This window comes from Trachypithecus francoisi, unplaced genomic scaffold (genome assembly GCF_009764315.1).
Source record: "Trachypithecus francoisi isolate TF-2019V2 unplaced genomic scaffold, Tfra_2.0 Lachesis_group6, whole genome shotgun sequence".
Classification (NCBI taxonomy): Eukaryota; Metazoa; Chordata; class Mammalia; order Primates; family Cercopithecidae; genus Trachypithecus; species Trachypithecus francoisi.
The window spans coordinates 107,039,304-107,056,125 of record NW_022681471.1 but is presented as its reverse complement, the minus strand read 5'-3'; the positions used below and the strand labels follow the sequence as shown (position 1 = coordinate 107,056,125).

At 38.4% G+C, this 16,822-nt stretch overlaps 1 protein-coding gene across 1 annotated transcript in view; it reads right to left on the bottom strand.

Moving 5' to 3' along the window:
- Positions 1-16,822, bottom strand: part of TAB3 (TGF-beta activated kinase 1 (MAP3K7) binding protein 3) — a 62,362-nt gene that overhangs the window by 25,666 nt on the left and 19,874 nt on the right. Inside the window, 3 exon segments of the mRNA XM_033200844.1 lie at positions 162-322; positions 1,408-2,854; positions 7,069-7,260. Of these exon segments, the coding sequence (XP_033056735.1) occupies positions 162-322; positions 1,408-2,854; positions 7,069-7,170 (1,710 nt within the window). The 5' untranslated portion in view covers positions 7,171-7,260.

Sequence of the window (16,822 nt, the reverse complement as noted above, 5' to 3'; positions counted from 1 at the left end):
AAGGCAAAAGTCCTTCATCTGTTGTTTTAAAAAACAGCAACAACAACAACAACAACAACAAAAAACCCAGAACTCTGCCAGGAATAAAACCTAAAGAAAAATAAATGACCTGATAGCCAATATCCCGACCCACCTATTAACACATCTAACAGATCACTTACCGTAGGGATCGCAGTGGTGCAGCTGACTCTTCTGAGCCGTCTCTGCATCAGGTCATGCTCCATACCGTTAACTTCGGACTTCAACCGCTCTAGCTCCTCTTTCTCAAGTTTCAATTGCTTTGCTAACCTCTCCATCCTTGCTCGTTGATGTAACAGCAAGGCTATAGCATTATAGATAACGTCATTGCAGAGAACAACACTGAATAAGTGACTGGAAAATTTCGATATGTATTACTAATGTATAAAAGACTCATTCAACTTGGGGGTTGGCATTTACTCTCATTTCTTTCTAATGCTATGCTGCCTCCATATCTGCTTCAATTTAGCTCTCTGAATGCTACCAAAGTGACATCACCTGAACATCCCTCTTGTTCTATTGTCCTAAGATTCTCTTTATACTTGTGTGTGTTTTGAACAGGCTGACTACCAGGCATACTTAATCATTACTTCCCTTCTTATATACTGAAAGAAAACTAAATTCTCAGGTATCTTGAAACAATCTGATAGACTTTTTAAAAACTCTGTATCTAATTTAGGTCTACTATTAGCTAATCCAATAATTCCACTTCTTATATATTATTTATATGTAAATATCATTACGCCCTCTGGGCCATCCTCTTTAGAAAAGATTCAAATTCTTTCATTTGATTAACTTGACTCCATTCTCCATGAATCTCTTTTTTCCTACTCTGTAGTTTGTACTTTGGACAATTTCCATTTCACTTTATTTTTTTGCTCTATGAATATTCTTTCTAAACTAAGCCTTATTAGGCCTACAATTTCATGTTCTAAAACAAAGTCTATAGATGACCCTGAAGCACTAACTTCATTCTTTTTGTTTCAGACACAGTCTCCCTCTGTTGCCCAGGCTGGAGTGCAGTGGCGTGATCTCAGCTCACTGCAACCTCTGCCTCCTGGCTTCAAGCGATTCTCCTGCCTTAGCCTCCCGAGTAGCTGGGATTACAGATGTGCGCTACCACACTTTAGCAGAGGTGGGGTTTCTCCATGTTGGCCAGGCTGATCTCAAACTTCTGACCTCAGGTGATCCACCCGCCTCAGCCTCCCAAAGTGCTGGGATTATAGGCGTGAGCCACCACACCCAACCACTAACTTTATTCTTAATAGCAATGCTACTGCCCAACATTTAATACTAAACATTTAATTAAAACTAAACAGCTAATATATTTGAATGGGAGATTGCTGCCTCACCACAGAAATGAAATTTCATAAAAGGGTTAAAGTTTACCTTGTGTGTAGGCATAGTCATCTGATCCAGAACTAGAACTCCTCTGATATTTATGGCTTCCCTTTTCTCCCCCAGAGCCTGGTATCACTGAAATGGGCTGAATAGGTTCTGGTGCTGCAGAGCGCTCTTCTTGGTCCACTAAATTTAAAAGATTTTCAGTCGTTGCTCGGCCTACGGTAATTTTAAAAACTGTAGTTGGGTTTGGTATCACTCGAGGAGATGGTGATGGAGTACACGAAGGTCCAGTTGGCTGTGTGTATGTAATATACACAGGATTAACACTAAACGGAGGTTTTGGTTGACTAGATATCCCTCTTGAAGGAGAACTTGAAGGTGGCGTGGTGGCTGTGTATAGTGAGTGTTGATTCCGTGGAGATGGTTGATTACTGATGGGTGAAGGACTCCTATTAATTGCTGTCCCAGGTCTTTGAGAAGGTTCAACTGTAATTTCTATCTTCTTCATGGAACCTTTGGATAAACTAGATGCTGTATATGGAAGATAGGCTACTGAATGGCTTCCCTGTTTCTGATAGCTAGGAGGTCCTTGTTGATATGGATGGGGTGGAGTAGTTGAAGGACTAGGTGGCATAAAGATGTGGCCCAACTGGGAAGGTTGCACTTGATGCTGTGGAGAGCTGAAGGGTGAAGGACATTGAGAAGGAGGTGGTGAATGGTAAGCAGACTGAGGGATCTGCTGCTGTTTGGGAGAATACTGAGAAGGTTGATAGTTCTGTTGGTGTGGATAAACAGGTAAAGGACGCTGGCTATAGTGAGGCACTGGGCCCTGTGGTGAGGACTGCCACGGCGTACTCTGAGGAGTTTGTCTTCCTGATGAACTCTGAGATGTCTGTCTAATATAAATAGAACCAGGAGATCCATAGAGATTGCTTGGAATTTGTGGAAGAATTTGTAAAGCTCTTGGTACAGTCTGTCCAGAAGGGAGGTTCTGGGATACTGTAACAGTAATTGGATTTGTACTATACCGAGGTATGTGCATGTATGAAGGAGGTGGCGGTGGTGGTGAAGGCCCTTGCATAGCAGACGGATTCATTCCTGTTTGCATGGAAGATGGCTGTTGAGGTGGCTGTGAAGGAGGAGTAGCTGCACTTCTGTTCTGTTCATTCATAAAAAATGGATTGTAGTTGGGAGTAGCAGCAACAACAGCTGGAGCTGAGTGTGGTTCTTGAACTAAACATATCAGCTGTTTACCTGCTGCATGCTGTGGATCAATATGTCCATCACTTGAGCTATGTACCAGTGTTCGACCACCATTAAGTTGGGCTCCATCTCCTGGGTGATAGCTACTAGGAGAATGGACACCCAGGTTAATATGTAAAAGGCGATTTCTATTCATCCTATTGTCATCTGGACTATGGTATTCCATATATAAGTATTTGCTACTCTCCTGGGAAAGGGCTCGGCAACAGGCTTCAAGATTGTTGTTATTCTAGGGGAGAAAAATGGTAAAAGTAACATTGGCAACATTAACAAATTCTAATAGTGGAAGTCAGGCTTTGCCAGAGAGTTATGCAAATACTACTGTCACAGAATAAATAGAGAGCAGTATCTTAACCACAAAAAGCTTCATGGTCATCTATCCTGAAAAGGAGATCCCAAACGATCCATATTATTTTACAAACATTTAGCTCACATTACTAGTACTACCACTACTGCTACTGCTACAGAAATGTAAAGTACCTACTAATGAACTCTGTGACTCAACCCCAAGTTTTCTGACTCCAAATCCAGGACTCATTTTATACTTGTTGCATCTCAACAAATTAAAATGTTGGGCTTATCTCGGATTCACCACAATTGCTGCAATATAAGTATAAGTAATATCCATGATTAATATTTAAATCGATAAAAAACATAAAAATAACCATGCTTTAGTTTTTAAAAGGCACTAAAACCACAAAAGGAGAAAAATTACAATAAAATTCCTCAAGAGTTAAAACAATAAAAATTCTAAAGCAGCCCTCATTTTTCTTTTACCTAAATTTATCCTTGAATAACTTCAACTGTCTGAACCATTATATAAGATTTAAGCAAAACAAATAAGTATTTAAAAAATCCGTAACTTGAACTATGGCTCTATGACTTTGCCCGAGTTAGGGTAATTTAATTAAAAACCTGGTGTCGACTGCCTTAATTAAATTCATTCATACTCTCACAGTCTCAAAAGTTTTTACCCGCTGAAAGGTGTCTTGGTATACTTTCAAAATCACTGAAAGATTTGAATTGTTTAGTTCTACACACTCACAAAGAAGTATGTAATAGCAAACTGACACTTTAGAAGTTCCAACTGACAGTAATCAGACTAATAAAGGTTCCCTCTTTGTAAAATTTTAATATATCAAAAAGCAGTTTTCTATGAAATACAGAATTCCAAACTATTTTACTAGTGTAAGACACATATTATCCACTACTTTTGAAGTAATCCATAAAAGTTTCCCAATTATTGTGACTTTCTCTGTAGTTCATAAATATACACAGAGATATGCACATGCATCGATATTACTATATATTTTAGGAAGAGCGTTTTATATAAAAACAAAAGGAAATAATTCACTTCTGCTGAGAACCAAATGAAGTTAAACCTAAAACAGGACCCATAATGTTGTAATTTTAGAGTTGGGAGAACTCCTATTAGAGTTCATCTGCTCCAATGCAACTCACATTTACAGATGAGGAAGAGATGCCTGGGAAGTTACAGATGCCTGGAAGTTACATGGCTTGACAATAGGCACTTAACTAGTTAACTGGAAAGTCAATTCTAGATTCTTACTCTCCTGAGTCCCAGTGCTCTTTCCACATGGTAATTTCAAGGGAAAGGATGCTTGGCCAAAAGGACATTATTAAACTAGAGCTTTAGGAAGTTTAAAAAAAAGTCAAGCAAATCTTTGCAAAATGAATTCTTAGAAATTTAATGAATTGGCTTTATTAAAACTCTATAGATCATTTTTAACCTTTTCTTTATATAAAGTTTTGATACTAAAATTCAAATACTTTAAAAAATGAGATCATGCCTGTAAAACATTAACATCCTACCCAGATGATAGTAACAAATAGTAATTATTATCAATATAGAAAATTTAAAATTCAAATACTTTAAAAATACTTTGGGTTACAGAAGGATGTATTAATTGAAGAAGAAAATCATTACAACTCAAAGATCTGAATTATTTTTACCTTGCTTGAAAATTGTATTGAGCAAGGAAGGGAAGATATTAAAAGCAAATTTGGAGCCAAAGGATTCAAACTGATTGCCAACTAGAATGTGTCACTGACAGACATCTGAAGGAAAAAAAATATGGAAGGTGAAATAAAGTATTCTTTTTTTTTTTTTTTAATAGACCTATGGATTAGGGGAAAACAAAAACTGGAGAGTTTTCTTTTAAACATAAGGTAGTCATGGATACTTTACCATCTGATATTTTTATTATTAATAACCCTGAAATTCCATGTTCTCTATGCTGAGTTAGATAGCCTACTTAGTATTGTCACAAAAAGTATCCAAATTCAAAATGATATAAAGTTGGAATTGTCAGCATGTCTATAGTGACAAGTTGAGTAATTTTCCTATGAAGAAAATTTAAAAACCACAAAACCAAGATATTGAAGTATTATTTTTACAGGAGTATTTTAAAAAGAAAACTACCAGAATAGATTATAATAAGGATAAAAAATGTATCAAACAGTAAACATGAAGAAGAAATCAAAATCATTTCAGAGGTAAGAATTTTTAAGACATATAATGAACACTTTTGAAAGGAATGAGGCAAAAAAGCATCATATTCCTAAAAAGTGATCCTAAATTGAGGATGATACCCCTGAGTGAGGCTCTAAGGCTTGCGCATTAAATGCAAACTACTGAGCCTCACACATTTTAATGTGAAAAACAGTTTTCCAGAGCCAGTAGGTGGTAAATCTCCATACAATATATTTTATTAATCCCAAAGGAAAAAAAAGTGGAAGACTTAGGACAGCGTAATTATCAACAAATGTTCACTGAGCTGAATGTAAAGTTCTATTCCTTCAGTTTAAATGGTCATGAAAAATGCAGGTAATAAAGGGCTAAATGAAACAAAACAAGGTCAGGGCTAGGTGGGGCCCTAAGATAGGTGAGGAAGGTGATTGCTAGGAAGTGGTTTAAACTAAAAGCTTCACCCTTACTTGGTTTCACTCTGGTGGGAAGTATCTTTGCTCTACCAGAAACCAAAATGGGGCTAAAGTAAAGAGCTGAGATTCAGGCTGGGAATGTGTGTGAGAAAAAGCAAAGGCAAGCTGTAACACAAAAACCATAAGCCCAAAGCTCTAGACTAGTAAACGGCTTGCAAACAAAGGAAGCACCTCTGTTACCATCATTGTTCTGTGAGTCTCTCTTTGTAATTAACCACACCTGTATATAGGTTTAGGTTATATCCTGAGCTGCTCACACTGCCATAAGGTAGAGTTTGAACATGAGTACTGACTGTGTGTGAGGAAGACCGGTGAGCATGGTAGAAGTAGTGCTGCCCAAAGTTAAGCAAATAGGTAAGTGCCATAACCCAAAACACTACGATCCTGTGAAGGATGATATAAAACACAACAAGGGGACAGTGGGACAGGGGAAGTGGTAGGCCTACTTCTCTGTTGTCCCCTGAGTGGGAAAGACACATTCTATCTTAGAGATGAGATGTAATTCAATGTAAGACACACAGCAAGACAAAGGTAATGTGAGTGAAAGTGGGCTTACATTTAAAATAGATATCAGTAAGGATTTAGCATTAGAAAAACAAGGAGTAGATTATCTACAGACTTGTTTTTTTTTTTTTTTTGAGACGGAGTCTCGCTCTGTCGCCCGGGCTGGAGTGCAGTGGCCGGATCTCAGCTCACTGCAAGCTCTGCCTCCCAGGTTCACGCCATTCTCCTGCCTCAGCCTCCCGAGTAGCTGGGACTACAGGCGCCCGCCACCTCGCCCGGCTAGTTTTTTGTATTTTTTAGTAGAGACGGGGTTTCACCATGTTAGCCAGGATGGTCTCGATCTCCTGACCTCGTGATCCACCCGTCTCGGCCTCCCAAAGTGCTGGGATTACAGGCTTGAGCCACCACGCCCGGCCTATCTACAGACTTTTTTTAAAAAAAAGACTCAAAAGTGTATAGTCTAAGAAGTTAAAACGATAAATTTGAGATTCAAAATTCAACTCTAAGGACTTAGGGACTGATAGTACAACCCAAAATCTTCAAAAAGTGAAACATAAGGAGAATCTGTTTTTCTTGTTGCTACCTGCTTTTACTCTCCTCTCCAATCTGTGGTTCTCAATGGTGGGAGATTTTGCCTCTCATGAGGTATCTGGCAATGTCTAAAGACATTTTCAGTTGTCACAACTGCGGGGAAGCTATTGGTATTTACTGGGTAGAGGCCTCGGATGCCTAGAATGTTTAGTAATTCTACAATGCACAAGGCAGACTCCCACAACGAGAATTATCCAGGATAGACTGTAAACAGTGCCAAGGTTGAGGGGAAATCCTGCTCTAAATGTTCCCCCCGACCACACACACACACACACACACACACACACACAAAGAAAACATAACTGGGTTCTAATTACATCACACATCACCAGCTCTAATAGGAAAAACTAAAACTTAATATCACTATCACTGGTGGTAACTTACCTGTAACATGCACTGAGACACCACGCCCTCTGGAATTTCAGGGAAACGCTGTCGAAGATCATGGAGAACCTGAATATCAAGCTGTGGGCTGCTTTGCGCCATGCCAGAGCAAATGGTGGCGAAGTTTCTCTTAGGAAATGGATGTTAACTGGCTTTCCAAAAGTAATGATCTTCTAGCACCACAGTCATTTTCTATTTAAAAAAGAAAAAAAAAAAGTATGGTTAAGTCTAGTTACATATTTTACTTTATTCCTATTGATCCTGTACAACTCAGTAGTGGTGGCATCTCCTCTAAGGAGGCTTCCACTGACACTCCCCGTCTTAGTCCTGCTGCCTTGCCTCTCCCCTCCATGATGCTGCCAAAGCAGGCTTTGCTTACCCTCACAGGAACACTAAACACACTATACTGAAACCGTCTATGCACTAAAGCTCTTACCTATTTAAAAAAAAACAAAAAAACCTGAAGCCCCACCTGGAATATAGCTCATTATTACAGACGGTGAGGATGTACTCAAGAAGTGATGGGAACATATAAGGACCTGGAAGTCAACTTGAAGAGGTGCACTCACTGGCCACATTTGCAACAATTTGAATACCAAAATAATAGAAGACAGTAATGAGTTATAAACCTGTAGAAAAGAGGGAGCCATGCATCCGTATCAATGAAGATAACTAAATACATACATACAAAAATAGGGGAGAAGGGAAGTCCCTGCTTACAGTAAAATCCAACTGGTAAACATGCAGGAGTGCTGGAGCTGGAAAAATCATTTTGCAGTCATCATAGTATAGAGACTGCTTCAAGCAAGTATCATCAATGGATGCTAAATCTAGGGGAAAATCTGCATGAAGAGTAGGAAGTACACACAGTTTTATAATTGTGTACCCAAAGCTTATTAGTTGCAAAGGGGAAAAATTCACTTATACAGTGGACAAATGGAACAACATCTTGACTGGGTGATCAAAATGAACATCACCAATGAAGGCCAGATGGACTGCACAGGCCTCCAGATGTGACACCATGAGAAGAACACATCATTTTATAGTATTACAGTCAGGAATGCATAACCTGAAACTAATCATGAGGAAACAGAACATTTCTCATTTTGGGTTTTTCTATAAAAAAGGGTGGGGGAAGGAAATGTCATTTTAAGACAAAGGTTTGAAAAATGTCCCAGGTTAAAAAAGAGAGAGCCATGACAAGTAAATCTTTTACCTGATCCTAGATTGGATCCTATACTAAAAGGGAAAACTGTTATAAAATAAATGAGTGGATCTATTGACCGAAGTGAAATGTTGACGGTACATCAGAAGTATTCTGTGTCAATAAATGTATTGAATTTCCTGTTTACTGAATTGATAACTGTGCTGTGGTTACATAAGAGAATATTCCTATTTTTAGGTATTAGACGATGAAGCATTCAGTGGTAAAGGGCATGCAACTTACTCCCAAATAGTTCAGAAAAAAAATGTACGTGTGTGTACATACAAACGTGTACATGCGCACATACGTGTGTGCACAGACAACTATAAAGCAAACAGGAAAATGTTAATAGGTAAATTTGGGTAAAGGGTATACAGTGTTCTTTCTCCTATTTTTATTCTCATAATTCCTGTCAGTTTAAAATTATTTCCAAATAAAAAGTAAAAATGAAAACAAAAACCAGCTAACCAAACAAAAGCCTGTAGCTCTACTCAAGGTCTGTGCCTTGTTCACCACTGTATTTCCAGAGCCCAACCCCATATCTACTCAAATATCGTTAAATGATGAATCAATTTCACTATACTAAATCAATCTACCTAATAAGATAGATTTGGATAAAACAATATTCATAATCAAAAATATATAGACAAGCCTTTTAGATGAATCTTGTCCCCCCATCTCCTGCCATCCCCCACCCAGCAGATATCGAGGGAGTGGAGTCACCTATATAGGGTAACTTGTAAACGCTTAGGGAAAAAAATTGGTTTAGGCTACTAAATCAATGGGTATATTTTTCCAGTTTGTCCCTGTTGAAAATCCCAAATCTGAAATACTAAGAGATTCTACCAGATTAACCATCCAGGATTTAAAATGTTTCAAAGTCCTTAGTGTTAATTTAACTTTTTTCTGAATGGGGTTTGAATTATCTATCTTCCATTTTCAAAGTAAAGCAATTTCTAATTTCCACTGGCCAAAGGAGCCCTAGCTAGATGTATAATCTTACCAAGTCACTGAGGCTCTAAGGCAGCGTTGTCCAGTAAAAATATGTGAGTCATATGTATAATTTGAAATGTTCTAGTGGCCAACTTAAACAGGTGAAATTAATTGTAACATTTAACCTATGTCAAAAATATTGTTTTAAATGTAATCTACATAAAATCATTGTTATTTTATATATATTTCAAATGATATCTTTGAAATCCAGTGTATATTTTATACTTACAGCACATCTTAATTCACACTGGTCCCATTTGCAGTGCTCAGTAGCCACCTGTAGTTAGTGGCTACTTTACTGGACAGTGCAGCTCTAAGGCTTTAGGATCTTCATTTAAATAATAGGCAACAACCTAGAACTCTTAGATTCCTTAATTCAACATCTCCTTTTAGGGTATACAATCAAGTAGGCACACGGCCTAGCACAGGCTAGGTGTACAATAAATATTTATTAGGAGAAATGGGGAGAAAAAAGGAATTCACTGAATTTAATGGTAGGGATGACCTTAACTCATCAAATCTGCTTGTATTTACAAAAATAATAGTTTTCCTAACAGGAAGTGATCCCAATATTTGAGGTGCTAAACTACATTCAGAACACTTCATGGCTATTTAATCAAACCTTCAATAAAAAGCTTCTGAAGCAGCCAAAGGCCTAACTCCAGCTTTCCCAGTGGCTCCCAAAACAGTTTTATTCATTTCCCAACCTTAATTACAAGCCTTTAAAATACAAGGGCAATGCCATTGTCTTTTTTATGAGATAGAAGAAAAGGCAAGAAGGATCAAAACAAGGACAGACAGGCTTCAGGTGTCAAAAGCATAGGCTCTATATACTTCAGAGATCTTGAGAGCGGTTAGCTCTCACCTAGCTTTGTCAGAGCCTTCAGAAACCTCAGATGCTACTGAATCCAAGGTTACCATTATTTTTATCACTATTATTAGCTACCATTTATTGGTAGCTAATAATATGCCCTCAAAGGTAGTTACGATTATCTCCATTTTACAAATAAGAAAATGAACTCAAAGAATGAACATACAGCAGAATCATGACTCAAATCCATGCCTGCCTTCTCCAAAGTCTGTGTTCTTTCCACTGTGTCACTAGTAGGTATCAGAGACATTTCTAATTATGAGTGCCTTTCTTTGACTGGCTAAGGAGCACACCCTCATTAAGTTTATCATTCAAATAGGGAGCTAAAGCTGTGTGGTGAGGTGGACGACTGAGAGGGAAGGAAAAAATTCTTGTACAAGTAAGTTAGCTATTTAAACACACAAGAAGAAAATGCCTTTTGAAAAAATGGTTATAAATACTTGCCTTTGAAGAAACACGTGAAAGCATCTTTCAAATGGAAGCCAACAGCTTATAAAAATGGCTACCATCTGAAAAGATGATTAATACACTGACTTTTCACAACAAATAGGAATCTAAACTGGTAAACACATATCCTCCTTAAGGGATTATGTATGTAATCTTAATAGTGGTTAGCACTCTGCCCTGTACAAACATTCACTCACATAAGCACTAAATGACATGAATAATCATTTAGTATTTCACTGTAATATATAACACTCAAACTTAATTTTTTGATAACTATATCATGTTAAAATACTTTAAAAAAGTAATTTCCATTTTGCTCACTGGGAGGCTTTCTGTTTACAAATAGAAAATATTCCAGCCAATAAATTCAGTGATACAGTTTAGATGTTTGTCCCCTCCAAATCTCATGTTGAAATGTGATTCCCAATGTTGGAGGTGGGGCCTGATGGGAGGTGACTGGATGATAGGGGCAGATCCCTTGTGAATGGTTCAGCACCATCCTAGGTGAGTCCTTGTTCCATTCACTCAAGATCTGATTGTTTAAAACTCTAGGACCTCTTCCCCACCCGCCTTGCTCCCGCTCTCGCCATATTACATGCCTGCTCTTGCTTCACCATCTGCCATGATTGTTAATCTTCCTGAGGCTCTCACCAGAAGCTGGGCAGATATTGGTGCCATGCTTATGCAGCCTGTAGAATTCTGAACCAATTAAACCTCTTTTCTTTAGAAATGACCCTGCCTTGGGTGTTTCTTTACAGTGATGTAAGAATGGCCTCATATAGTCAGTTTCCTTTAAAAACACAAAGTTTTACAGTAAAGTATTACGCTGTACTTTTGTATTTAATCCAATAGAAAACAAAATGAAAACACTGTCATATAGTATCATATTACAGATGTGGCTACCATGCAGATCAAAGCATATAATCTATTCTTGTCCATATATATCAATGAAGGCAACAACTACTAAGCAAAATACACATTGAGTTGTTTCTTAACATTATAATGGGCTTAATACAATAAGCGCTGAATAATGATTTGTCACTTTAAAACCAGACAGAGGACTCAAGCAGTATCTAAACTGTACAGGCTAGGCTCAGGCATGACCAAACTCCTGGGATACCCTTGAAACACCCCCACTAAAGTCCAGATGGCCACAGCTGTGGATTGTGGAGCTGTGTAGGCGGTAACCCTAGATCAAGAAAGAAGAAATACTAAAGACATAAACCCTATGATCATCACACAGTTCAGGGGCCACATGAACCAAGAGATTCTGCAGAGTTTTAAGCCTTTAATGCATGTCAGCTTTGTGAGGATTCTTTTCTTAAAGGCAAGACACACTATGGGGCCCAGATGCTATGCTTAGCAGTGGAATCAGAGGCTTCCTTCAGTGGTACAGCTACCTCCCTAATTCAAGACTGCTGGTAACACAAGGCACAGTGGTTTCTGTTCCTGAAAAAGCAGTTGCTAGGATGTCTCCCAACAGAATTGCTCCTCCCAATCAGAGAGGAAGCTCCCCCAGAGCTCTGCTCTAATGCCACAATTCCCCACACTCTAGAAAATGATGTCGACATCTAGTGCTTTGTTTCCACAGTTTTTTTCTGAGCTCAGCAAATAAACAGGGTGGTGCCATTATGGCCCAAAGTGTTTTACCTCTGTCAGAATTTTAGGTCACTTCCTAAAACAGTTGTATCAGAGGTAGTAAAACCAATGGTCTGTGCAATGAATTCAGCCTACAGATTTGCCTGGTTTGGCCGCCGCAGTGTTGTTTTAAGTTGAGCTACATTTAAAACTGGGAGACTGGCCCGGCGCGGTGGCTCAAGCTTGTAATCACAGCACTTTGGGAGGCCGAGACGGGCAGATCACAAGGTCAGGAGATCGAGACCATCCTGGCTAACACGGTGAAACCCCGTCTCTACTAAAAAATACAAAAAAAAAAAAAAAAAAAACTAGCCGGCGAGGTGGCGGGCGCCTGTAGTCCCAGCTACTCGGGAGGCTGAGGCAGGAGAATGGCATAAACCCGGGAGGCGGAGCTTGCAGTGAGCCGATATCTGGCCACTGCACTCCAGCCTGGGCAACAAGCGAGACTCTATCTCAAAAAAAAAGCTGGGAGATTTCACATAAAAATTTACATATCTAGCTTTTCTCTGAAAAATCACATGATCTAGCAACTGCAGGCAACAACTGGCTGAAGCTAAGGTACCACTCCCCTTTTAGAAAGGACAGTTTGCCTAGTTCCTATACTCCCTAGCTGGTCCCAAGCACTGCAGCCTGGCCTTGCTTCACTCATCTAGGTATCTCCTGGGTTTGTGACACCCAAAATGTTTCTGCAGAAAGGTTTAAAGATACAATAGTAAGTATCAGTGTACTCTAGTGTGTCTCAACGGCATACTATTGATACAATAATTTGGGGCACAAGAATTCCTTGTCATGCAAGACTATTCCAGGCAATGAAAGGTATTTAGCATCCTGGCCCCTCCCATAAAATCTCAGTAGCACCCCCAAGTGGCCTCTAGAGAGGCAATACTTCCTTGGGCTGACAGCCACTGCTAGCATATTAAGGTAGTGAGGTGAGTGAGCATTTCCCAGGTTTGAAGAAAAGTTAGCCTTGTCTTGAGAGGAATTTTAGGATTGCAAAATAAAGGAATCTTTAATTTTTCTGGTTGGTCTGGCCCAGTAATAATTGTTGAACAAAACACAGTACCTATATGAGTATAAAGCTTTCAAGCTTTCACCCATTTTTTGCTGCTTTGGAGGTTTTAATTTTAGATCATATTTATTGAGCCGTATCTGTGTACCAAGTACTGTGCTAAGTGCTTTACCTCATTTAATCCCCAAGATACTTCCATGAGAGAGGTAATATTATCATCCACATTTTACAAATAAGTAAACTTGAAGTTCAGAGAGGGCAAATAAATTGCCTGTGGTTACACAGTCAGCCAGTAGCAAAACTAAGATACAAATTTAAGGTTATGCTCTTAACCATTATTCTTCCATACTACTGGCTACCTGGTAAGACTATGATGATGTCATAACTCTTAACAACAGTTTAAACCAAACCTTGCTTTTAAAACAGAAGAGTTTTTATACTAGAGTGTGAATTATTCAAGTTAAACAGTAATAAAAAGTGGCTGATATTGAGGCATAACAAATGATATTTTACTGGCAGAGACAAGAGTTCCATTTTTCAAGATTTTTAATGCATATATGTAAAGGTGCTACCAAATAACAAGGGAGAGAGGAATACAATAGTTATTATTTCCCCTAAATTAAGCCTTCTAAATAATTTATGAAACAGTCATCCTATAGGATTTTTATTACAATAGAAACCATTTTGAAATAGTCACATATTCACTGCATCTATCTCATATTCTGTTATAGTCTCGAGATATACTATGAGACTGAAATATTTATATTAAAATAATCCTCAAAAACATTTTCAATTTAAATATGGCCTCCAAAAACAATATATTCATATTTAATTTAAACTTAACACCCCCCACAAAGAATGTTAGCTGCCACATTAAATTTATACACAAGAATATTTATAAATATGCATAAATATATAGAGACTACATACGCAGAAATTTCAGCTGAGAGGACACAGAGGCAACAATACCCCAGGAGTAATGAGCACACCCAGCATCTAGATCTTGATTTCTAATTGCATTCTCTCTTTAATAAAGGGAACCAAGGCCCTGTGGAGAAATGGATGATTCTAAAACTGGGGCAGGGAATATATAGGATGAGCCTGGAGCATCTTGTAGTACCAGAAAGTAAGGAAGTACTAAAAAATCAAAATCCCATGATGATGAGGGCATGTCAAAATGACACAGGAGCCAACTGAAGGAGCTCCCAATGGTCAAAGCTGGAAAATTTTGAACACCAAAATATAGTATTGTATTATAACCCAACGTATAAAATAAATAGCCATGAGCCCATGCTGATATAAAGAAATGACTGAATAAATGAATGAATGATAAATAAATGAGGGTGGGGGGAGCCTCCCACGCAGAAATCCCAAACAATTTACATAGATAATTCACCTCAAGGAGGTGGAGCATAACCTCCCACCTCTTCAGTGTGGACTGCACACAGTGACTGCTTTCCAAAGAGCACAATACAGGAAAGAGGTATTTAAAAAAAAAAAAAAAGATTACAGTGAAGAAACCTAACAAACACGTTCTCAGCCAGGTGATCAAGGTCAACATCAACAGTGATAAGTCATGTTGATAGTATGGACTGTTTGCATGGTGTGATGAGAATGTGAGAGTGGCACTTTATCTTTGTGGTCTTCCTCCTCAAAACCCATAACCCCATTCTACCCACGAGAAAACCATCTGACACGTTCCAATTGAGTGATAGTCTACAAAATACCTCATCAGTACTCCTCAAAAACAAAAGTCTGAGAAACTGTCACAGCCAAGAGGAGTCTAAGGAGACATAACAACCAACTGTGATGGGGTTTCCTGGATGGAATCCTGAAAGAGAAAAAAAACATGTTCAGTAAAAGTTAAGGAAATCTGAATAAAGTACAGACTTCAGTTAATAATAATGTTTCAATATTGGTTCACTAATTGTAACAAATGTACCATGCTAATGTAAGCTGTTAATAATAGGGGAAATGGAGTGCAGGGTATACAGGGACTCCCTGTACCATCTTCTCAATTTTTCCGTAAAACTAAAACTGTTCTAAAAAATATAGTTATTTAAAAATAGAAAAAAAATATACCTCAAGATGGTTTATCAACCCTGGCACAGAAATTTTATTCACATCTCCAGCTCTGAAAGCAACTTCTTTTCAGTAGTCTAGAAATCTGAGAAAACGAAAAGATGGTTATCTTTTTGCTAACTTCCCAACTCAATATAGAAAGTAACAAAAACTAGTAGACTTCTGGTGCCTCAAAGTAACAGCAGACAGGATGCTAGACCACACTTTCAGGGCAGGTTGGCTCTTTCCCAAGTATCCTTACAAGCTGAATCTTCTTTTCTTTAAATTCTTCTACAGCAAGTAAATTCTACATTATCCCACAGAAGACAGCAGAAGTTCAAAAAGAAAAACAAGTCCACTACTTATTTTCTTAAGTCAACACCTGGTTCTGACTCAGCATCCTGAGCCTCCATTCTATTTAGAAAAGAGAGGATTAAGCCCAGGCCTATGAAGCGTGCATATATATATATATATATATATATATATATATATATATATATATATTTTTTTTTTTTTTTTTTTTGGAGACAGGCTAGAGTATAGTGGCAAACTCACGGCTTACTGCAGCCTCGACCTCCCAAGCTCAAGTGATCCTCCCATCTCAGATGCCCAAGTAGCTGGGACTATAGGTGTGCACCACCACACCTGGCTAATTTTTTTATTTTTCATAGAGACAGGGTTTCACCATATTGCCCAAGCTGGTCTCAAACTCCTGGGCTCAAGCAATCCGCCCACCTGGGCCTGGAATCCCAGGTGTTGGGATTACAGGTGTGAGCCACCATGCCCAGCCTATATGATTTTTAATTGCATAGCATACAGTGTGTATAACTTTTTGAAAACTGCTACCTCTATTATAATCCTGTTTCTGGTCTGTGAAAAACTACATATATATATAGAGAGAGAGAGAGAGAGAGAGAGAGGGAGAGAAATAGTAACCTTATTCACTTATTTTGACAGATGAGCACTCTCCCCATTTAGAGATTATCTGCATTCTCAGTAAACCTAGTAATTCAATGTTAATATTATCATTTTAGGGCATATATTGGCTTTTATCAGAGCTATCATACACACAAGTTTCTAATTGATCTCCTGAGTAAACTTCATTTTACAAACACAGTGGAGCTAAAATAACATACCCTGTTTATATCATATATTTAATTTAGCAGTTTACCAAACTTTCTTATTTTTTAATTTCTCAGTTACTGATTATCCAAAAAAAAAAAAATGAACTTCAAGTATGAGCAAGAAGCACTGTGCACTGACATGAATGCTGCTTCTACCATGTGTAATATTTTTTCTACTTTCTGATACAACACCACAAAATCCACCCCACATTTTTTTTCCCCCTTTGAGACGGAGTTTCACTCTGTCGCCCAGGCTGGAGTGCAATGGTGCGATCTCCACTCACTGCAACCTCCGCCTCCCGGGTTCAAGCGATTCTCCTGCCTCAGCCTCCCGAGTGGCTGGGATTACAGGCACCCTCCATCATGCCTGGCTAATTTTTGTATTTTTGTAGAGATGGGGTTTCACC